The 23,120-nt window shown below is 44.6% G+C and overlaps 1 protein-coding gene across 2 annotated transcripts in view; it reads left to right on the plus strand.

Annotated features, from left to right (window-relative positions):
- Positions 1–21,522, plus strand: part of SERPINE2 (serpin family E member 2) — a 68,818-nt gene extending 47,296 nt beyond the window's left edge. For both annotated transcript variants that reach the window (XM_018058899.1, XM_018058900.1), the window contains exons 4-9: positions 1,366–1,563; positions 11,547–11,745; positions 14,052–14,152; positions 16,280–16,366; positions 19,560–19,643; positions 20,880–21,522. In XM_018058899.1, the coding sequence (XP_017914388.1) occupies positions 1,366–1,563; positions 11,547–11,745; positions 14,052–14,152; positions 16,280–16,366; positions 19,560–19,643; positions 20,880–20,917 (707 nt within the window). In that variant the 3' untranslated portion in view covers positions 20,918–21,522. The remainder of the gene's footprint in view (positions 1–1,365; positions 1,564–11,546; positions 11,746–14,051; positions 14,153–16,279; positions 16,367–19,559; positions 19,644–20,879) is intronic.

Here is a 23,120-nt window from a genome sequence, read left to right on the forward strand (position 1 = left end):
AACCCTGCGGGTCAGGGTATATCCACGATGGTGTGCTTCTTTACCATGACTCACATAAACATCTGTTTATTGTCCATCTGAGTCTTCTTGAGCTTCATTTAAAAGGACTTAAAGCTCTCTCTGCTGAATTAGATTGTCTTGCTTCTTCAGAAGCTGTTGGTTTTATTCCCACCGTTTAATGTTTTGTAACAGGCATTTATACTAGGTACTTTTTGGATTAAAAGCTACAGTGAACTCATTTTTAATAGTTTTGGTATTAGTGATCTCTCTTAAACCTGTACACACTCACAGAGACAGATATACACACATACACAGGTGCACACACACACCAACACACAGTTGAATCTTTAAAAGCCAAGCAAAAGGAACCTAAATGAAAATCCAAAGCTTTAGGCAGAGATAGCACTTGAGGGGGATCTTCATGCATTCACAAGAGCATCCTGAAACTGCTCCAGCACAAAGAAGTCGGACCATCCCAATGTCTTGTGAAGAGCTCTCCTTAACAAATAGTTCTTCTGTACAGACAGACCCTGGTTCTTTATAATCTCTGTAATATGAGCCTAGACGGATCCCTGGCCCATCAATATAGATACCGATTTTAGTCCCACCTCTTCTTTAAGTAGCTTTGTAATAACCAGGGATTCCAAACTAATGCTCCACATTCCTAAACTCTTAAGAGAAATTAAGCGTTTAGCTTTGATAACACTGGATAGGCTGAAATGTTCCTTTATTTTTAACTGGGATTAAATCAACCCAAGAGTTAAAATAAATCAACATGACACCAGTTTATCATGTACCAACCAAAAGCCCTCAATGGCAGCCATACGTGTCAGTTATTATCAAACACAGAAATGAATTAATGAGTATAGCTTATGCGGATAAGTAAAATGTCTTAAAACAGGGAGCTTATAGGGTATTAGTTCTAAAATAATTTTTTTCAATGTTCTTGTCCTGTGCTTTTATCAGATATATTCCTTTGATTATTTTTGATGCTATTATAAGTGGGTTTGTTCTCATTTTATTTTTTAATTGGTCATTGTGAGTGTACAGAAAGAGATACAGATTTTTAGTATGTTGCTGTTATATCCTACAACTTTAAAAGAATTTCTTGATGAAAAGTGTGGTGACTCTAAATAGAGGGTCTCTGAAGTATTTTCTAGTTCACTGATTTTTAATTTTTCAGCTTTTAATTTTTAGTGAGGAAAACAATTAGAAGGACAAGAGGATATTGTGAAAGGTCTTTTAAAAATCTTTGAATCTTAAAACTTGTTAGATTTTTTCATTCCCCCAATCCCTCAGCTGCCTTTGCCCGCTAATGGATGGCTGGTCCCAAGTGTCCTCCGTGTCTGTTCTCTGCCTGCGCAGGTATGATCGACAATCTGCTGTCCCCAGATCTTCTCAATGGTGCCCTCACCAGACTGGTCCTGGTCAACGCAGTGTATTTTAAGGGTTTGTGGCGATCACGGTTTCTGCCTGAGAATACCAAGAAGCGCACGTTTGTGGCAGCTGACGGAAAGTCCTACCAAGTGCCCATGCTGGCCCAGCTCTCTGTGTTCCGCTGCGGTAAGTTCACGCCGGGTGAGGCTGTGTTCTAGGATGTGCCAGCCGTGGAAAGGCCCTCGAGTGCTATCACTAAGTTCAGGGGCAGTCTGCCTTTTTAGTTTTTAAAAAGCACAGGGGAGGGGAGGGCAGGATTTTTTTAAAAGCTCATGGTAAGTCTTGGCATTATTTACAAAGGTTATATACTATGGGCTCTCCTGGTGGCTCAGAGGTAAAGAATCTGCCTGCCACTGCAGGAGGCGTAGGTTTGATCCCAGGGTCAGGAATGTCCCCTGGAGAAGGAAGTGGCAACCCCTCCCAGTATTCTTGCCTGGAAATCCCATGGACAGAGGAGCCTGGTGGGCTACAGTCCGTGGGGTCGTGAAAGTGTGGGACACCACTTAGCGACTAAACAGCAACATGTATTAGTATGTAACACATGCATCCCTTTTAGGTTGAAATTTAAAGATAAAAGGGCAATTTAGGACATAAGAAGTATAAATGGACAGTAAACATATGAATGCATTGTCAACTCATCATTAGCCATCTTACATTACCAAATTAAAAATGAAAGTAAAAATTAGGTTTCTTTTCCACTGATCAGATTAGCAAAAATTGCAAAGGTTGACAAGGCCAACCCAGTCGTGACTCTGGTGTGGGGGGACATGGGTGCCCTTGAGTGCTGTGGGGGTAAGGGGGCTGTGGTCTGACTGACTTTCTAGAAGCGATGCCCCAACAGTGTCACACCAAGGGATTTATAATCTGACGATAACCACACACTGGCAAACAAATAGAAGCTGTACACGTGCATGTAGTGGAACACACATGACAATTAGATTTATGTAAGTAGAGAGTTATATAATATGTGGTTGATTTCAGAAAACAAGTTACAGAACAGCAGATGCTGTTTCATCTCGTTTATGTAAAATACTTGCTATATATTCATACAGTCATGTCTTGGAGGATGTTCAATAAAATGTTAAGTGGTAGTATTTAAAATGATTATTTTTTCTTTGAGTTTGAAAATTTTTTAAATGAGCATATGTCAGTTTTATAGTCAGGGGGGAAAAATGACCCATTTCTGCCTCATTACCGCAGAGAACTAAGGCTGGCGATTATTTTATAAACCTGGTTTCATTGAAATACTCGTGGTCCAGTTAAGCTCCCTTTTCATTTATAAGTTAACCTTCATGTCTCCAATCTATATGTGGACATGTGGGTCCCAAGCACTCTGTTTGCATAGACAGTATGTATTAGATCAACACGGCTCTTCATATCTCTAACTGCCTAATTCTTTAAATTAAGGAAAGACTCATGGGAGGGATACAATAAACAAAGTCACTTTTCTTCCCCCTTGTCATTTATTAAGCTTCCAGGTGGTATTTTGTTGCTCACTCAATACATTTTTTTAAAGATAATATGTACTTAAAAGTCCTACAGAAAGGTGTCATGCAAAGAAACTGAGAATAAAAGTCTCTTGGGAATTCCCTGGCAGTCCAGGGGTTAGGTCTCCACACTCTCATGGGTTCAATCCCTGGTCAGAGAACTAAGATCCCACAAGCTACACAGCATGGCCAAAAAAAAGGAAATAAATAAAAATGTTAAAATAGAAGGCTCATTTTGTCTATAAATCACTTGGAGGTTATGTTTCCTAGGAAGACATCTTTGGAACACTAGCATTGCCTCTAGCTCCTATCTGAAGAAAGGCTATTTTGTTTTAGATCAGTATTTGTACATTCTAATAAACCAAATTGGAGAGGGCCTCACTGTATATTTCTGTTGCTGAAAAATAATGAGTAAGTCAGGAGATTCAAATGCAAGTCTTCTGTAGACATTCCCATGAAGATGAAAATGTTTGTATTCGTAGGAATTTCTTGAACATATAGGATGTTCCTGGGAGGGAGTTATATCTCCAGGTGGCTTCTCAATTAAGAACTAATTTATCTAAGAATATGTGTGCGCTTTACAGAAAGTGAGACAAATGCATTCTTATGGTCCACAGTGTGGGGAATCTCTTCCCCACCTTCTCTGATTCATATGCTCGCTCCTCCCCTCCCTTCTGAGCCCCCAGGAGGCCGCATCAGTGGGTTTCCTTGCCCCTGGGTTTCCTGTTGGTTGGCAGATAGGGTGAACCAGCAGGCGGTGGAGTAAAGGGGAAGAGCGGGGTCAGGCATTGGCACCCCAGCGCTCTCCCTGCATCACTAGGGCACCTCATTTCTCCAGGCAAGGTCTCCCGCTGTCAGGACCTGCCCAAGGGCCCTTTGTCTCTGGGCCACCAGCCCCTCCCCTCAGCCCTCCCCGCCTAGGGCTGGTAGTGGCGCTCAGGTTTGTGGCCCAGGGTACCATCCTATGACTCCTCTGTGTTCTCCCCTTGCTTTATAAATGGTCCCTCCATGAAACTTAATTGCCCCTGTTTGGTGTCCTGCCTGTTAGCTGTTGGACCCTGACTCTCCTGTGTTGAATTCAGAGCAGACCATGAAAGTCCCCGTGGTGCAGTTCTCTCCCAAGTCAACACTGCAAGTGGCCCGGGGCCGTCTTTCCTGCCCTACTTTCTGCACCTGGGGTTGGAACCCAGGGCCTTCCATGGCCCATGCAACGGAGTCCAGTGGCATTGTCTGTTCCTAGGTTTCCCCCTTTGGCTGGCAAGGCAGCTTTTCATGGAAAGAGGGGGCCAGTTCGTCTTGTGAAGAAAGCCCAGTAGTCCATGGTGGCCGCAGGCAGGCCTTTGTTTTCATGACAATGGACCGCCCAGCGGGTCACCCATTTTCTGCCTGTCTCATCACTGTCTGACCCACATGACCAGCCAGGGTTGGGAGGCAGGCTGTCCTGGCAGCTGGTCACTCACAAGGCCTCTGGTGCCTGCTGCCCAGCTTCTTGTGGGCCTCAGCCAAGCTGAGCCATCCTTGATCGCTTTGCTGGAACATTGCTCTTCCATTTACCCATTTATCAGCCTTCCTGACTTTTCACCCGAGATCTCAAGGTCTCTGAGAGGATTCACTTAGTAAAACAGTAAGGGAGAGGATGGAAATAAGAGGGGAAAACCCTTCTGACTGAAGTTCCATAAACTGTAAGTACTTTGAGGGCAGAAATTTTTCCATTAAAAAAAGGCCTTAAAATTAATGGAAGTATATTTCACACTCATTGCAGAATCTTCAAACATAACAGTATATAAGGTAGAAAAAAAATATTCCCCTATAATCCCCTTTCCAGTATAAGAACTCCTATTAAGTGCTTGGTGTATCATTTGAGACCTTTTCTGTGGGTATATAAAATGTCTGTACAGCTTTTTGCATACATGGGATTACACTATAATTTCTATTCGGTAATCTGTTTTCTTAGACAATCTCCCTTGGAAAACTTTATGTCACTTCTTTGGATCTGCTTGATCCTTTTATCAGCTACATAGCATTCCGCATATCATAGTATTCTCTGGATGGCCATTTACTTTTCTCCTGTAACAACACTAGAATGAGCATTCTTGTACATGAACTTTTAGATGTTTGTGTTGGAACTCTTAGAGATAATTTCCTTGGGAGTTCCCTGGTGGTTCAGTGGTTAGGATCTGCACTTCCACTGCCAGGGCCCTGGGTTTGATTCCTGGTCAGGGAACTAAGATCCCGCAAACCATGCAGCATGGCCAAATGAATAAATGAATAAAGCTAATCTCCTTGGATAGGAATTGCTGAGTCAACGTTGTTAACAACTTTTTTATTTTTATTGCTATGAATTTAGACCTAAGAGACCCAGACACCCATGTATATGAATATGTGCGCGTGTGTTCTGTGGCTGCACAGTATGTTTCCAGCTTCCACTCTCCTCTGAGCTTACAGCTCATGCCCGTGTGTCCCTATTACATGTCCGCTTAGTTTGTCTACCAAGTTCTAGCCCCGCAGGTGGACACACTATTGCCCTCACCATCTGCTTCTCCCCACAGTGTTCCTTCGCCCAACAAATGGCACCAATACTCAACCCAGTTGCTCAAACCACATCTCCGTCTCCATCAACTCTCCCCAGACTCCCTTTCCATTGCGGCCTGATTGTAGACTACCATGTACAGTGGATCAACGTGTGCTTCTTTTTCTCAAATATATCTTTCGATTTCTATTCAAGAATAGCCTGAACAGTTCCTTAAGAACCCCGAAATCCACAAAGCTGCTTGTAGTTGAAGTAATTAGAGGGACTTTCATCTACAAGGCTTTCCTGATACTGAATATTTAAAATATTCTCTCTCCTTTTTTACAGGCTGAGAAGGGTTCTTAACACTAAGAACCGTGGTTATCTCCTCCATTATAGGACTTAAAGTAGGAATCAGAGTACTTTATAGGGCTTTCCAGAAAAACCAGACCATCCGCAAAGTACCACCTACAGAAAGTTCTAAATCTTCTCCGTATTTTCAATGTTTGAGTCTTTGCCGGTTCATTAAAAGATTTTGTGGATCGCCATTCATCTAAGAGGGCTTCTCTAGTGGCTCAGCAGTAAAGAATCCACCTGCAATGTAGGGAATACAGGAGATGCGGGTTTGATCCCTGGGTTGGAAAGATGCCCTAGAGAAGGAATTGGCAACCTGCTCCAGTGTGCTTGCCTGGAGAATCCCATGGACAGAGGAGCCTGGCGGGCTATAGTCCATGGGGTCACAAAGAGTCAGACGCAACTGAGCAACTAACATTTTCACTTTCATTCATCTAAGAGAAAAAACTGATTTTTCCCTCTTTTACCCTTTCCCGTCTCTTTAGAACAAATGGGGCTGCTCCATTCACATCTCTATATACTCCAGGAATTCTCCTCACTGGAGAACCCTCAGTCTGCTTCCCAGATGTTAAAGGATGGAGGGCCTGGGGCAGAAAGAGGTCTGGGATGGCAACAGGCTCTCTGCTCTGACACAAAATCCCTAGATGCCACTTCCTCACCTGGTTCATTCCACCCAGGAGCTGTGCCCTACTGAAGCAGGTGTGGTTTCTCCTGATGGATTGATTCTGACAGTCAGGAAGTAAAGTATCTTACAAAGCTGCTCACACCCATAGATGAAGGCTTTTTTCTGTGTGTAGCGACTGTAGGCTGAGCTCTAGGCATGAGTTACCTCATTTAATTTTCGCAACAGCTCTGTAAGGTGGGTACTATCATCCCATTTTACAGATAGAGAAACTGAGACTTGGAGCTCAGGAACTTGCCCAAGTCCCAGAGCTAGTGTGTTGGAGCCAGGGTTTGAATCCAGGTCCTCTGACTCCAGATAATCGTGTCTTTAACCTTTGCCCTCTGTACAACCACGCTATGAAAGCAGTACTTCCATGATTGGGTGGACGGAGAGGAAAAGTGTTTTTTCAGCCTGGTGGCTCAGATGATAAAGAATCTGCCTGCAGTGCAGGAGACCTGGGTTTGATACCTGGGTCACGAAGATCCAAGAAGGGAATGGCTACCCACTCCAGGATTATTTCCTGGAGAATTCTGTGGACTAAGGAGCCTGGTGGGCTACAGTCCCTGGGGTTGCAAAGAGTCAGACACTACTGAGCAACTAACACTTTGACTTTCACTTTCCACAAGCAAAGATAAGCGTGGAAGGGGGCTGTGTATGGAGTCATCCTAGCTGACGTTTGTCATCTGCTCCTGTGATGAGAAGTGGGGCTGGGGAGAAATGGAACATGAGGCAGATTTGAGCGACTAGATGCAAATTGATTAGCCATTATTCACCTTACTGATCAGTTAACGATGTGTCCCCTCGAGGCTGGATTCCCTGGTAGAAGTAGCAGCTCTCGCCCCACCTGGAACACACTCCAGCTCATAACTTCATTTTTCATGACCTTGATTCTCACCAGAACAGAAAACACTTCTAGAAGTGGTTAATGAACACCTCCAGGTCCTTATTTCATGCTACGGAGCCGTCCTTTATTAGCAACTTCCCAGATTTCAGTTTCCAAAAATGAGCTCTACCAGCATAGGAACCTGATGTTTTCTTTGAGAATTGAAAGGTTTATTAGGAAGTGGTTTGTTGTTGTTTTTTTTCTTCCCCATCATTTTCAGTTTCTGCTGAGACTATTTTATGATGCAGGGGAAAGACACAGAATCTCATCTTGGATTCTCAGGCAGCCAGGAGACAGAACCTGGGTGAGCGTGAGGTCCATGTGTGTCCTGAGCTGAGACCAGCACCCCAGGTGCCTGGGCAGTTCCACAGGCAGAGGCATATGATGGGAACAGGGGACACCAAGTGACCCACGAGTTGCTCGCGTGCTTCTTCCTCAGGGAGAGCCTGCTGTATCCTCCTGCAGTGTTATGTATTCTAAGAGCTTCACCATCTTGTCGTATTACTGGTGGCTCATACAGTAAGGAATCTGCCCTCAGTGCAGCAGACCCAGGTTCAATCCCTGCATTGGGAAGATCTCCCGGAGAAGGGAATGACTACCCACTCCAGTATTCTTTCCTAGAGAATTCCATGGACTGAGGATCCTGGCAAACTACAGTCTATAGAGTCACAAAGAGTCAGATACGACCGAGTGACTCACACACACAGAGACAGAGCTAAAAGTGTTTCTTGCATCCCCAATATCTCAGTTGATAAAGAATCTGCCTGCAATGCAGGAGATCCTGGTTTGATTCCTGGGTCAGGAAGATCCACTGGAGAAGGGATAGGCTACCCACTCCAGGGTTCTTGGGCTTCCCTGGTGGCTCAGCTGGTGAAGCATCCGCCTGCAATGTGGGAGACCTGGGTTCAACCCCTGGGTTGGGAAGATCACCTAGAGAAGGGAAAGGCTACCCTCTCCAGTGTTCTGGCCTGGAGAATTCCGTGGACTGTATAGTTCATGGGGTCGCAAAGAATCGGACACGACTGAGCGACTTTCACTTCACTTCACTACATATCAAAGTTTGCAGTTTCTCCCTTCATCAGGACCTCCCTCCCAATCCCTATCTGGAGAAAAGGCTTACTGAATTTCCTTGTCTCAGATGCAGTGATTACCAAAGGTCATCCCCAAAGAACAGTCAAGTGAAGATCATGAGAGAAACTCACTTTCTCTTTTCTCTCATTCTTAAATGTTTTGTCCTTCCTGGTCATTCAGAGGAGGAGGAAGAGGGGGCCAGCATTCACTGAGCACCCACCATGTCCGGGCCTTGCTGGGAACCTTGTTGTTTAATCGCTAAGTTGTGTCCAACTCTGCGACTCCATGGACTGTATAGCCTGCCAGGCTCTTCTGTCCATGGGATTTTTCCCAGGGAAGAATACTGGAGTGAGTTGCCATTTCCTCCTCTGGGGGATCTTCCCAAGCCAGAGATCAAACCCATGTCTCCTGCATTGGCAGGTGGGTTCTTTATCACTAAGCCACCAGGGAACTCCCACTGAGTACCTTGTATATGGCTTCTAAATTCATCCTCACAATGATCCTGTGGGCTACACACGTCTTATTTTATATTACAGTATAGCTGATTAACAATGTTGGGATCGTTTCAGGTGGACAGCAAAGGGACCCGACCATATGTATACATGTATCCGCTCTCCCCCAAGTCCCCCCTCCAGGCTGCCACTTAACATTGAGCAGAGTGCCCTGCGCTATTGCAGTAGGATCTTGTTGGTTACGCTTTTCCACACTTTTTATATTCCTGATCTCTCTGTTCTCCAAACCAGGAGGCACACAGAGGTTAAGGAACCTCACCAGGATCACTGAGGTCTTCTTCTAAAGTTGGAAGTGTTCGAGAAAACATTTCAGAATTCCACATAATCTAGAAATACTGGTTTTCCATTCACGTAGTTAATTCTTACAGGTCTCCCATTGCATGGCTAATGTAAAGGTTTCTTGGGATGCTCAGGCATGCTCTGTGGAAGGCTCTTTTCCTGGGATGCTCATGGCGCCTCTGGGCCCCACACCTGCTCCCTGGGCTTCTCCCCAACACCCGCCGTGACTGCACTTGTGCTGACTCTGATGGGCGATCCTTGGTTGTACTGCTTAGTTGCTAAATGTTTTGAATGTTTCACCTGGGATTGTTGTTGTTATGTAGTCACTAAGTCATGTCCAGTTCTTTATGACCCCATGGACTGTAGCCCACCAGGCTCCTCTGTCCATGGGATTCTCCAGGCAAGGGTACTGGAGTGGGCAGCCATTTCATTCTCCAGAGTCTTCCAGACCCAGGAATTGAACCCAGGAATTGTCTCCTTCATTGGCAGGCAGAATCTTTACCATGAAGCCACTAGGGAAGCCCCTCCACGTGGGATAAAAGGATTCTAAGATCAAATAAATTTGGGAAACCTGGGAATAACTAGAGTTAAACAGTTTTCTTCAGGACCTCTCAGAACCTTTCTCGGACTGTTGTGTATTATGAATGTGCAAGAAGAATCAAGTGTCCGGAGCTTCCTGGGATGTGGAATTCATTTTGTCTACCAGGTGTCTTGCGGGCTGTGTGTTCTCTAGATGACTTTGTGAGAAGTGCTGGTTTAAGTCATTGTTGGGTCTTTTATTAGTAATCACGGGTACCGTAAACTATCAGAAAGCCCTCATGGTGTCTCCCAGAATGGATGAAGAGTGAGTAGGGAGTGGGAGTGAAGGAGGAGCACCTTTGGGTTTAGACATACTGAGTCATTATGGAGCTCTGCTCCACTTCTCAGCCACGTGTCCCTTCTTGACAAGTTAGTTAGTGTCTCTAATTGTAGCCTCCCCAGCTATAAAATTCTTCCCTGCTGGCTCAGACAGTAAAGAATCCACCTGTGATGCAGAAGACCCAGGTTAGATCCCTTAGTTGGGAAGATTCCCTGGAGAAGGGAATGGCAGCCCACTCCAGTATTCTTACCTGGAGAATCCCATGGGCAGAGGAACCTGGCTGGCTACAGTCCATGCAGTTGCAAAGTCGGACATGACTGGGTGACTAACACTTTCACTTTCACAGCTATAAATAGGACTGCTTAAATCTACTTTGTGAGGTGCTGTAGATTCTAAATGTGTTTGCATAGTAGATGTGGGCCTGGCACAGAGTGGACTCTAAACAGGGGAAGCTGTTTACTACACCCCCACACCCCGACAGCTCCTCTTCACACACACAGACACTCCACCAAAAGAATCATGCTTAGGCAGCTCACATTCATCCCTTCATCCGTCTGATAAAGGTCAACTTCTTACAAAGCACTGTATTCTACATGCCTTGTGATCTGGTTTAATTCTACTTAGATTTAGTGTGGCCAAAGGCATTCTAGACATGTCTAGACTAAAGAATTCTTTACCAGGGAAGGAAGAAATAATTGCCCTTGCCTTTGACTTTCTAAGAAAGCTGTTTTTGGAAGCTTTCATAAAAACAGAAAATGAAGGGGGAAAGCAGTGAGTGCCGTGTAGACGAACGTGTCTGGGCATTTATTTGTCTTCTAGAGATCTTATAATCCAAAAAATGAAATCAAAGGCAAAGCAGTTAGGACCAAACCACCTGACACACTCACCTGAATGTTATCATGATTTTGAAAATGAGCTGTTCCTCATCTTTTAAAAATATACATATGGGGCCTGAATTTCAGTTGTCTTCTTACAATTAAAAGGAGAACGGATGCATGAATGGCCATCCTTTGAAAATGAAATGTTTGTTGATGCCTGCTATGTGGTATATGATGGGGGCTTCCCTGGTGGCTCGGACAGTAAAGAACCTGCCTGCCAGTGCAGGAGACGTAAGAGACGCAGATTTGATCCCTGGGTGGGTGAGGAAGATCCCCTGGAGACGGAAATGGCAACCCACTCCAGTATTCTTGCCTAGGATAATCCCATGGACAGAGGAGCCTGGTGGGCTACAGTCCATGGCACCACAAAGAGTTGGATGCGACTGGGGGATTAACACAGACACTATGTGGTAGGCCCCGAAGATTTGAAAGATTCAAAAGGTGAATAAACATGTTTGGGAAATGGGCATATAAAAAATGGAGAACGATAAAAGTATGTGCCCCAAAGTCATCACAAAGAAATAAATAAAAAGCTACCCTGGCCATCAGCAACCGCTCATGCTCCTTCTGGAAGTCACCAAGGGTGCCCTGAACCTGCCTCTGATTTCTTCAGGGTCTACAAGCACCCCCAGTGGCTTATGGTACAACTTCATCGAGCTGCCCTACCACGGCGAAAGCATCAGCATGCTGATCGCGCTGCCAACAGAGAGCTCCGTCCCACTCTCGGCCATTGTCCCTCACATCAGCACCAAGACCATCGACAGCTGGGTGAGCACCATGGTGCCCAAGCGGGTGCAGGTCATCCTGCCCAAGTAAGTAGCCCCTGTCCCCAAAAGAGAGAAGCGCGGGAGCCCTGAGCCCTGGGAGTGACTGTGTCACATACCGCACACCCGAAGGCTGACGCATCATGGAACCCCGCTTTATTTTGCGGAAGTTGCATGGTGGGAATACAAAGCTATGCTTTTGTAGAAGTCGGTTTTCAATCCCTGTGCCTCTTCTGCGGAGAAGGCAATGGCAACCCACTCCAGTACTCTTGCCTGGAAAATCCCATGGATGGAGGAGCCTGGTGGGCTGCAGTCCATGGGGTCGCGAAGAGTCAGACAGGACTGAGCGACTTCACTTTGAATTTTCACTTTCATGCATTGGAGAAGGAAATGGCAACCCACTCCAGTATTCTTGCCTAGAGAATCCCAGGGATGGGGGAGCCTGGTGGGCTGCCATCTATGGGGTCGCACAGAGTCGGACACGACTAAAGCGATTTAGCAGCAGCAGCAGCAGCAGCAGCGCCTCTTCTGTAGCAGGATAATGGCAATGGGGAAGGAGAGAAAACAGCCTGGTCACTAAGCCCTCTACCAGACCACAAGCTGCTGTGCCACTACAAGGGTTTTTAGTATATCTCACCGTTCAAAGGGGGCTTCTCTGGTAGCTCAGTAGTCAAGAATTCATCTGCCAGTGCAGGAGATGAGGGTTTGATCTCTGGGTTGGGAAAATCCCCTGGCATAGGAAATGGCAACACATTCCAGTATTCTTGCCTGAGAAATCCCATGGACAGGGGAACCTGGCGGGCTACATCCACGGGGTCGCAAAGAGTTGGATACAATCGAACACACACGCACGCATACCTTCCAGTTCTGATAGCTTTTAATTTTCTAGTCACTGAGATAAGCAATCAGAGGCATATATTCATAATGAGTATTATAATAATCCTCCCAAGAGTTTTTTGTTGTAAAATAAGCCTTCACATAAGGCAATGCTTGCCATAAATGAATAGGCTGGTGAGGTACATAAATTATAATTGTAAGTAAATTACCACTACAGCCCATCTGTGATGGGTCTGCTCACTTACCCTTGCTGCGCTGCCACAGGATGTGATAAAATCTGGTAAACACATCTTCTATTGACAGATTTAATAACTGACATTTACATATGTATAGCTATAATGCCAGATAGTCCAAGTATCCCACAAATCCATATCATATGCAAAGGAATATCATTCCTAATGTTTACCCCTGATTTAATGGTAAAATGCTTCCAGAATGCAAACACTTAACTAGCAGGAATGTATCTCCTCCCTTTGAGCATCCACAATCCCAATAACCATGGTGGTTCTGTGGCTGGATACAAGGGAAGACTGTAGAATACTAAACACTTGTCAATACCCTGTTACTGAGTCTACTGCTCATTGAGCAATAGACCAATAAAGAGATGAGTTGCTGGGGCTTCCCTGGTGGTCCAATAGCTAAGACTTCCTCCTCCCAATGCAAGGGGCCTGAGTTCAATCCCTGGTCAGGGAACTAGGTCCCACATTCCACAACTAAAGATCCCACATGCCACAATGAAGATCAAAGATCCCAAGTGCCACGGCTAAGACCTGGAGCAGCCAAATAAAAAAATATTCTCAAAGAAAGGGAAGAGAGAGAGAGATGAGTTGCTGGAGCAAGGAACAGCGACTTTATTCAGAGAGCCAGCAGACTGTGAAGATGGTGGACCAGTGTTCCAAAGACCCATCTTGCCTGAGTTAGAATTCAGGCTTCCTTTATACTAAAAGGGGAGGGAGTAAAGTTGAACATTTCCTGGTTTCCATCAGTCTCCAGAGAGGATGTGTCAATTTCTTTCTCCCTGCAATCTTTCACAGATGGGCCTGGCCTACTTCCTATGAGCTAAACAAAAGTGTGTTAGCTTAATGTTGATTACCTGGGAGGCAGGGTTCCCAGAGATGGGCCAGTAGGTATAATTTAAGCTTAAAGGCAACATCCCTTTAGCAATTAACTTGTAAGAGAATACAGAGATTCTTTCCTATTGCAGCCCTGTATCTCCCCATTCAGCATAAGAGAAAGTACTTCCATAGCTCTTTCTCGGGCTAGAATGGGGAGCCTGTTGCCCACGAGGGTGAGGACCCCCCTACTTGCTGTTACTCTTCTGTTTTGCCATATATATGTTTGAGAGATGGATTGTTCTCTACTTACCTGGTACTTAAATCTTGGGGTTAAAATTTAAGATATGACTGTTCAGAGTATACATTTAAAAACACATTTGTAAACATTCTTTCCCACTGGGATTGATTATATCATTCTGTATCATTTATAATGGTTTTCCCCATTTTCTGCTTTTGTGCTAGGTTCACAGCTGTGGCACAAACAGATTTGAAGGAGCCGCTGAAAGTCCTTGGCATCACCGATATGTTTGATCCATCAAAGGCGAATTTTGCAAAAATAACAAGTATGTTCAATTTAAAACTTGCTCTTAAACTTGAACAGTATGTTATAAACCGAGTTTCTGATTTGTTCAGAAGGAAAAGGTCAACATTGGGAATGTGTTGCTATAAAACTCTTCAGGGTTTCATTGGATGCCTCACCAAATGATGCTACCAAGCCTTCATCACTTACATCAGCATGAGTCATCCATCCCTTACCTTTCCCATGTACATTTCATGGGAAACCTACGTGACTGCATGCATTTAAAGAAACAGTTCATGTATTGTTTCCATTACCTAAAAATTTGGCTCTTAATTAGATATTAGTCTCTTCTTTTCCCAAATGCACCATTGTCTCCTGTATTTTCAAATTTTCAAGATAAGAATGTTTGAGCTCTCAAATGGCTTAACTTCCACCAAACAACTGCAGGTGCCAGTATGTGCAAATAGGATTTTGGCATCTCAATCCCATTAATCTGAAATATAAATTCAAAGGAGGCTCATTAATTGCCTTTGCCAAACCATCTAGGACACAGCTGGTATGATATCCCTTCATTTGCCAGTTACATGTAATTTTTTTTCCCCTAGAGTCATATCTCAATGGTTGGTCTTTGTCTTTTTAATTGATAGCATAGCCAGCTCCTTCCACAGACAAGGCTTAAACATTATTTTTGCTCCATTTCATACTTTTACCCTTGAGTGATAAGAGAATAGTTCAGTACCAACCTCAGTTGCCTGGTAGTGAACACCTGGGTACCTGTCGTGGGGATTAACGTGACTCCCCTGGTAAAACTGCAGCTCCATGGATGTTCTGAGACTCTCATCCCGTGTTAACCAAACTCTCTTCCCTCATCCAGCCGCATTAGCATCACCTTGTCTGAAATTCACAATCGTGGGTCTGACTCAGACCTACTGAGTCAGCATCTTTGCTTGAACAAGCTCATCCCAGTGCAACCTGGGAAGTGCTGTTTTACCCTGCCCTTTCCCCTTCAGGATTACGCATTGTAGCTTAAATACTAGATACCTGTGACAGGGCGTTCACAGGTGTTCCGAGGGAGGAGCAGGTGCCAGAAATTCTCCTGAGATGTTCTGTTTAACCGTGCAGGTGACGAGGGCCCTGGAAACGCGCCTCATTCATGATCAGTCACATTAGAGCGGAGCACCAGTGCAGACGATTTAAAAGCAGGCAACACCAAAAGCGCTTTTCTCCCTTTGCACCAGACCTGTGTCCCATCAGGGTCAGCATTAACTTCTGTCTTCATTCTCCTCAAATGCTGACCCCAGTGGGTATTGCTGGAATGGTGAGGTTTGCTGAGAAGGAAAGGGTGTTCAATAGAAGGTCCCAGGGGCCTAGCTGCACCTCTGAGCCTGGCTCCACCTCCTGTGTCACTTTTGTTAGGAAAAGACCACTCTTACTCTGCCACTAATGAGCCATGTGGCAGGGGGACAGTTTCTTAACACTCTCGGCCACAGGTTCCCCGTAAGTGCTATATTTTTTCTGGATGTGAGATTCTGTAATTGAAAAGTAATATTGTTGGCTTCCTTCTTCCAGAAAACTAGATAATCTTTTTAAAGCTCTGCCCTTTTTAAAATTCTTAAGTGATAGGAGTTGAACCGACAGAGGCAATAACACACTTGGGGTCCCAGACTCCCTGCTGTGAAGTGATGTCACAGTTCACTTAGCAGAGACTGAAATTCACCACAGTTGACAGTCATGCTACACCCTTCCATCATGGACTGTCAGAAATCACTTCCTCTGACACTATTTTGTTTTGATTTTTGGATTTTTTTTCCAATTTATTTTTAATTGAAGGATAATTGCTTTACAATATTGTCTTGGTTTCTGCCATCCATCAACATGCATCAGCCATAGGTATACATATGTCCCTACCTCTGGAACCCCCTCCCACCCCATGCCATCGCTCTAGGTTGTCGTTGTTTGAGCTCCCCGTGCGTCATACAGCAAATTCCCACTAGCTATCTATTTTACATATGGTAATGTATGTTTCCTTGCTACTCTCTGGATTCGTCTCACCCTTTCCTAACACCTTTTAAGGACTGAAACTTGCCATGGCTTCAGGATTACTTCTCTCACCCAACCCAGCAGCCTGCATATCAAGCAAATGCTGTTTCTGTTTATTTTCTGGAAACAGGGTCAGAAAACCTTCATGTTTCTCACATCTTGCAAAAAGCAAAAATCGAAGTCAGTGAAGATGGAACCAAAGCTTCAGCAGCAACAAGTAAGTAAGCCCTGGGTCTCGGGGCCGGGAGCAAGTACATCCAGTTCCTTCCTCGACTCAGCTTCTGTGTCCTGAGCCGCATTTCTAGCCAGGCGTTGCGGGCTGACCCTCGGGAGACAGTGGTGAATTGGGGAAAACCCGAGTCCATGAAGCTCAGGGTCTGTTACATTACAGAAAGTACTTCAGTAGAAATTCCTCCAGGACAGGAGTCAGCAGACCTTTTCCGTCAAGAGCTGGATGGGACCTAGTTTATGATTTTGTGGATTGTACAGGCTCCCTCTCTACTTCTCAGCTCCGCCTTTACAGTGTGAAAGCAGCATAGACTGACTATACAAGCAAACAGGCACGGCTGTGTTCTAATCCAGCTTCCCTGGTGGCTCAGACAGTAAATCATCTGCCTGCAATGCGGGAGACTCGGGTTCGATTCCTGGGTCGGGAAGATCCCCTGAAGAAGGAAATGGCAATCCACTCCAGCACTCTTGCCTGGAAAACCCCATGGACGGAGGAGCCTGATAGGCTACAGTCTGTGGGGTCGCCCCTCAGACTTGACCTAGGGATGGTGGTTAACTGACACCCCCCACCCCCACCCTCAGATGGATCAAGCATATTGTGGCTTCTTATTGGCAGAAAAGCCCCATCTTCATATTGAAACACAAAATACTAGCAACTACTAATAGGAAAATAGCCAATTGAGTCTATCCAGGACCAAGTGAAGAATTAGCAAGCAACTGTTGAATTCTGGCAGGATTGCTCTGCAGCCTTCCTGGATAATTAGAACTTCCACATTTGCTTTCTCCTCAATGGCTCATATAATGGAGGAGAAAACAGAACAGTCTTAGGTTGGTTTTTGTACCCCCTAATTATCCATACGAAATTGGATGAATAGATCTGGCCAAACTCTGTGAACTCATAAACTGACGGTCTTAGCTTTACTTGTAACTGGGTCAAATATTTCATTAAAATGTACCACTTGTGCTCAAAATAGACCCTTTTATTGCCTTTCTAGAATAAACATTTAATTTTTATTTCCTTAAAATAACATTTAAAACAAAAAGCTAGAAAGTGACATCTAAACTTTGCCAAAGTTATTGAGAAATGTTGCCATTAGTACTGTCAGGACCGCCTACGTAAGTTGCAGGGCCCCATGCTAAATGAAAACATGGAGCCTTTTGTTCAAAACTTTACTAAGAATTTCAAGGACTTCCCTGGTGGTCCAGTAGCTAAGACTGTGCTACCAATGCAGGGGGCCTGGGTTCAATCCCTCATCAGGGATTGATACCCACATGCCACAACTAAAGATCCTGCATGCCACAACCATGACCCAGTACAGTCAAATAAGTAAATAATATTAAAAAACAACAACAACAATTTCAAGTCAGCATCCACAAAGCACTAGACCAAGTATAGGGCCACTGTGCGTGTGGGGTCTTGTGACTGCCCAGGTCGCACGCCCTCGAAGCCAGCCCTGCTGTATGAGTCTGCTAGGACTGCCATGGCAAGCTACCACAGAGTAGGCGGCTTAAGCAAAAGAAATTGACTTCTCATTTCTGGAGGCAGAAGTCCCGTATCAAGGTGTTGTCAGGGTTGGTTTCTCCTGAGGCCTCTCTCCTTGGCTTGCAGATGGCCACCTGGTCCCTGTGGCCCCCACATGGCCTCTTCTGTGTGTTCACTTCCCTAGCCTCTCACTCTCTTCCTATAAGGGCACCAGTCCTGTTAGCTTCAAGCCCTACCTTCATGGCCTCATTTAAACTTAAAGCCTTCCTGGGGCTTCCCTCATAGCTCAGTGGTAAAGAATCCGCCTGCCGGTATAGGAGACACAGGCTTGATCCCTAATCCAGGAAGATCCCACATGCCGTGGAGCAACTAAGCCCGTGCGCCACAACTACTGAGCCTGCGCCCTGGAGCCCAGGGAGCCAAACCCACTGAAGCCTTTGTGCCCTGGAGCCCGTGCTCCCAAAAAATAGAAGTCATCACAATGAGAAGCCTGCCTACCGCAACTAGAGAAAAACCCACGCAGCAACGAAGACCCAGCACAGCCAAAATCAAATTTTAAAAACTTGAAAATAAACTTAAAGACTTCCCTAAAGACCCTGTATGCAAATACAGTCACACTTGGGGCTAGGGATTCAGCGGACAGATTTTGAGGGATACAGTTCAGTCCATATCTCTTGCTGACTCTTGATTTGATTGTAATAACCCTAGGTTGAGCAGTTTGTCCAAGCATAGCTATAGCTGTTTCCCTTACAACATCAAGCCTAAGTCATTACAGCTTCCCAGGGGTCTGAGGAAGAAGACTGGGCCATTGCAGCAAGCATGGGGCAGTTATGCCAGATATCCGCCCTTCTGCCAGGCCTTATCACTGGCTTATTAGATCAGAGCTACTGTTGCGAAACAGGGCAGAGGAAATGTGTTTAAGACCTTAAGCGTAGACATGTTTGCTTCCAGTGTCCGCACCAGGTGAGCTGAACAGCGGTGCCAGGTAGTAGACCCCGGATGAGCAGTCTATACTGCCAATGCGAAGAAAGTCTAGATGATGAGCCCAAGGGAGAAGGCACAGACAAAACGGATGAGAAGTGAGCTGGTCCTTGGTACTGAGAAAGGATTTGGATAGGCCAGAAGGACCAGGGGCCAGGCCTTAGCTAGGTAGATGGTATGAATGAAGCACAGTTAATAGTAACAGTGAATATGCGCTGGGTGCTTCTTAAGTGGCATACACTGTTACAGAACCCACCTGCCTATGCAGGAGGTGCAAGAGACACGGGTTCAGTCTCTGGGTCTGGAAGATCTCCTGGAGGAGGAAATGGCAACCCACTCCAGTATTCTTGCCTGGCAAATCCCAAGGACAGAGGAGCCTGGTGGGCTACAGTCCATGGGCTTGCAAAGAGTCAGACCCAACTGAGTGACTGAGCAGAAACACACACGATGTTCTGAGAGCTGTCACATGTTTCAGTTCATCCTCGTAAGAGCGCTGCCTGGAGTAAGCATGTTTTCTAAAGGAGATGGGCTTGTGTGAACTACATGAGGCAGATTGGAAAGGGCCTGGCCCATGGTGGCTGTGCCGTCAGTGGTGCCCACAAGGCCTGTTGTTTCGTGGCCAGCCTCTGGGACAGGAATGATGTCCTGCCTTGAAATACGTGCTGCCTTTGCTGGCCTCATGCTGGGTGTACAATGGGTTTTCCTTTTCTTCCTGCAGCTGCGATTCTGATTGCAAGGTCATCGCCTCCCTGGTTCATAGTAGACAGACCTTTTCTGTTTTTCATCCGACATAATCCTACAGGTGAGTGATTGTCTTCTCCCATTGTTCACTAGCTTTGAATCCTTCTCCCATGTGTCAACAAGTGCCAGCGCTTTGAGTCATGTAACTGCCCCCTTTGCAGAGAAAGGAGAATCAGACTGTTTTTACACAGTGTGATGGCATCTCTCAAACACAGGATTTTAGGTTTTGTCTCTTTGTTGTTTTTTTTTTATTTTAACATCTGAAGAGCTCTGCAGTCCTTTGGGGCTTTTTGACGTCTGCTGACTTTTTTTTAAATGAATACAATTAGGTAAATTTTTCAGGAAGCTACATGTCTTCAACCTTTGTAAGGGCACCCTGCTGTTATGACCTGAGAATTGTTAGTTCAGTCAGTCTTAGCTCCGTGAGTCATGGATTCAAAGTTGTCTCTGTCTTTTAGCTTCATCTTTAAAATTAGAATAACAGTAATTCCTACCTCTTAGGACAGTTATAAAGAATAATTAAGACTGTCTTTGTGAAGAGGTTGTCTTCATGTTGGTGCAGAGTAGAAACTAACATATTCTAGTTTTTACTCTGCTTTTGATCAATAACCTAAGCTGCTTCCTATCCTTTTATCTCATTGCATCTTAATCATTATAATTAGTATGCTCCTGAGCCAAACAGTCCAAACGGGAGCCTCTAGCCACACGTGAGACTTAGCTTTTTGACTTTAATTAAAATCAAGGGCTTCCCAGGTGGCTCAGAGGTAAAGAATCCACCCGCCAATGCAGGAGACTTGGGTTCGATCCCTGGGTCGGGAAGATCCCCTGGAGAAGGAAGTGGCAACCCACTCCAGTATTCTTGCCTAGGAAATCCCATGGACAGAGGAGCCTGGCAGGTTACAGTCCATGGGGTTGCAAAAGAGTTGGGCATGACTTAGTGACTAAACAACAACAATTGAAATGTAATTTAAAATTCAGTTTCTTAAACCACATTTTAAAGGCTCAATAGCCACATGTGACCAGCGCTACCATATTGGACAATGAAGATGCATACAATGAAGAGACAAAACCTAAAATCCTGTGTTTGAGAGATGCCATCACACTGTGTAAAAACAGTCTGATTCTCCTTTCTCTGCAAAGGGGGCAGTTATATGACTCCCATCACTGCAAAAATTCCACTGGATAGCATTGCTTAAGAGCAGTGGGGTTAAAGACAGCCCAGAAACCTCCCCTTAGATATATCTTCCATTTTATCTGAAGGACTAGAGTTATGCTTTGTTTCCTTTTAATTCTCTAGGTGCTGTCTTATTCATGGGGCAGATAAACAAACCCTGAAGAGTATACGGAAGGAACCATGCAGAGCAAAGACTACTTTGCTATGAAGAAAAGACTCCTTTCCTACATCTTGCCTAGTTCTGTTAAATATTTTTGTACATGACTTTCTTTTCCAAAACTAGTTCTTAGGTTCAGAGACTCAGTGATGCAGCATTTCTGTTCTGGAAAGTCTTAAGGGGGGTAAGGGGCAGGATGGTGGAACACTGTACTGAGAAATGAATAGAAAGGCTTCAAAATGTCTAAAAGATTCTTTAAACTACTGAGCGGTTACCTAGGTTAACAACCCTCTTGAGTATTTACTATCCAGTTCAGGATTTTTGTTTTGTTTTGTTTATATGTGTGGCTTTTCAGAAAAATTTAATCAGCGTGATGGGGGAGGGGAAAAAAAGACATTTTATGGTAGCTTTTACTTTTATATGAAAAAAATATTATTGGCCTTTTAAAAATTTTTTGGGTCTCATCCAAAGTCTTGAAAGTAATCATTACTTTGGGGGTAGAAATAGTGAAATCTTTAGCCTCTTTGTGTGTTTTTGTTGTTGTTATTTTATATAATGCATGTATCCACTAAAATAAAGTTTAAAAAACTAATGTCTTGCTAGACAAGGTTTGCTGTTGTGCAGTGTGCCTGTCAACTACTGGTCTGTACTCTTTGGATTTGCATTTTTGTATTTTGTACAAAGTAAAAATAAAGTGTTATGAGTAGTAAAAAAAACAAAGAAGAAGAAAAAGCCATTTCTCTGCTATTTGAAAATACAACAAAAGAAACAGCCTTTTAAAAATACCTCAGTCTCTTCTAATAAACCTTTGCACTTAGGCAAACAGCAAAAAAACCCCTGGCCTTCCTGTCCCTCACCTAAATCTGGCAGTCACTGTTCCTGCCCCAGCACCTCCCAAAATCTCCCTTCCAGTGCAGGAGAAACCAGAGACCTGGGTTCAATCCCTGGGTCGAGAAGATCCCCTGGAGGAGGGCATACCAACCCACTCCAGTATTCTTGACTGAAGAATTCTGTTGATAGAAGAGCCTGGCAGGCTACAGTCCACGGGGCTGCAAAGAGTCGGATGCAACTGAGTGACTTAGCACAGCACACGCAGTTCAGTCGCTCAGTCATGTCCCACTCTTCTCGACCCCATGGACTGCAGCACGCCAGGCCTCCCTGTCCATCAGCAACTCCCGGAGTTCACCCAAACTCATGTCCATTGAGTCGGTGATGCCATCCAACCATCTCATCCTCTGTCGTTCCCTTCTCCTGCCTTTCCTCTTTCCCAGCATCAGGATCTTTTCTAAGGAGTCAGTTCTTCGCATCAGATGGCCAAAGTATTAGAACCTTAGCATCAGTCCTTCCAATGAATATTCAGAACTGATTTCCTTTAGGATTGACTGGTTTAATCTTTCAGTTCAAAGGACTCTCAAGAGTCTTCTCCAACATCACAGTTCAAAAACATCAATTCAGGGGAACCACTATCACAGAGAAATCCTGTCTCTAATTTTAGATACGGTTCCTCAGGCCAGGGCTGAGGCTTCCCAGCAAAGGTAGGGAGGGGTTTGGTAGCAAGAGCAGAAAGAAATTACCTGGTGAACAGGGGCTGTTTCATTTTTTATGATAGGCTAGAACGCTTGTTTTTCAAAGCAAGTTTTTGTGGATTTTTTCTTTGTCTTTTGTGTTTTTGGAGAGCTCATCACAATTCTAAGTTTACCATTTTTTGTCTGTTTTTACTAATTTTCTAGAGATTTGGGTACCCTTATCTAAATAAGAATAGTTTGTAAGAACAGTAATTATCAAAAACTACTTTTTTAAAAACCTATTAGCTCTATCCCTCTCCTTGTACATTAAAACCTCACATTCAACTCTTCACTAGTTTGTCATTTACAATTATTTGTCAGATGGACTGAGTGTGGCTGTTTGCAACTATTTAAATGTGGATACCTTGATAGGGCTTCCAGGTGGTTCAGAGGTAAAGAATCCACCTGCCAAGCAGGAGACTTGGGTTTGATCCCTCGGTTTGGGTACATCCCCTGGAGAAGGAAATGGCAACCTTTCCTAGTATTCTCTAGCTACGGTCCATGGGGTCGTAAAGAATCAGATGTGACTCCGCAACTGAACAATAACAACCTTGATTATTAACCAAGAGAGAAGGGAGCAAGGGGACAATTGTTTTCCTGACTTAAGTGTAAATGCCAAAAAATTATTTTGAATGGTTACCT

The sequence above is a fragment of the Capra hircus genome, chromosome 2, assembly GCF_001704415.2.
Source record: "Capra hircus breed San Clemente chromosome 2, ASM170441v1, whole genome shotgun sequence".
Classification (NCBI taxonomy): Eukaryota; Metazoa; Chordata; class Mammalia; order Artiodactyla; family Bovidae; genus Capra; species Capra hircus.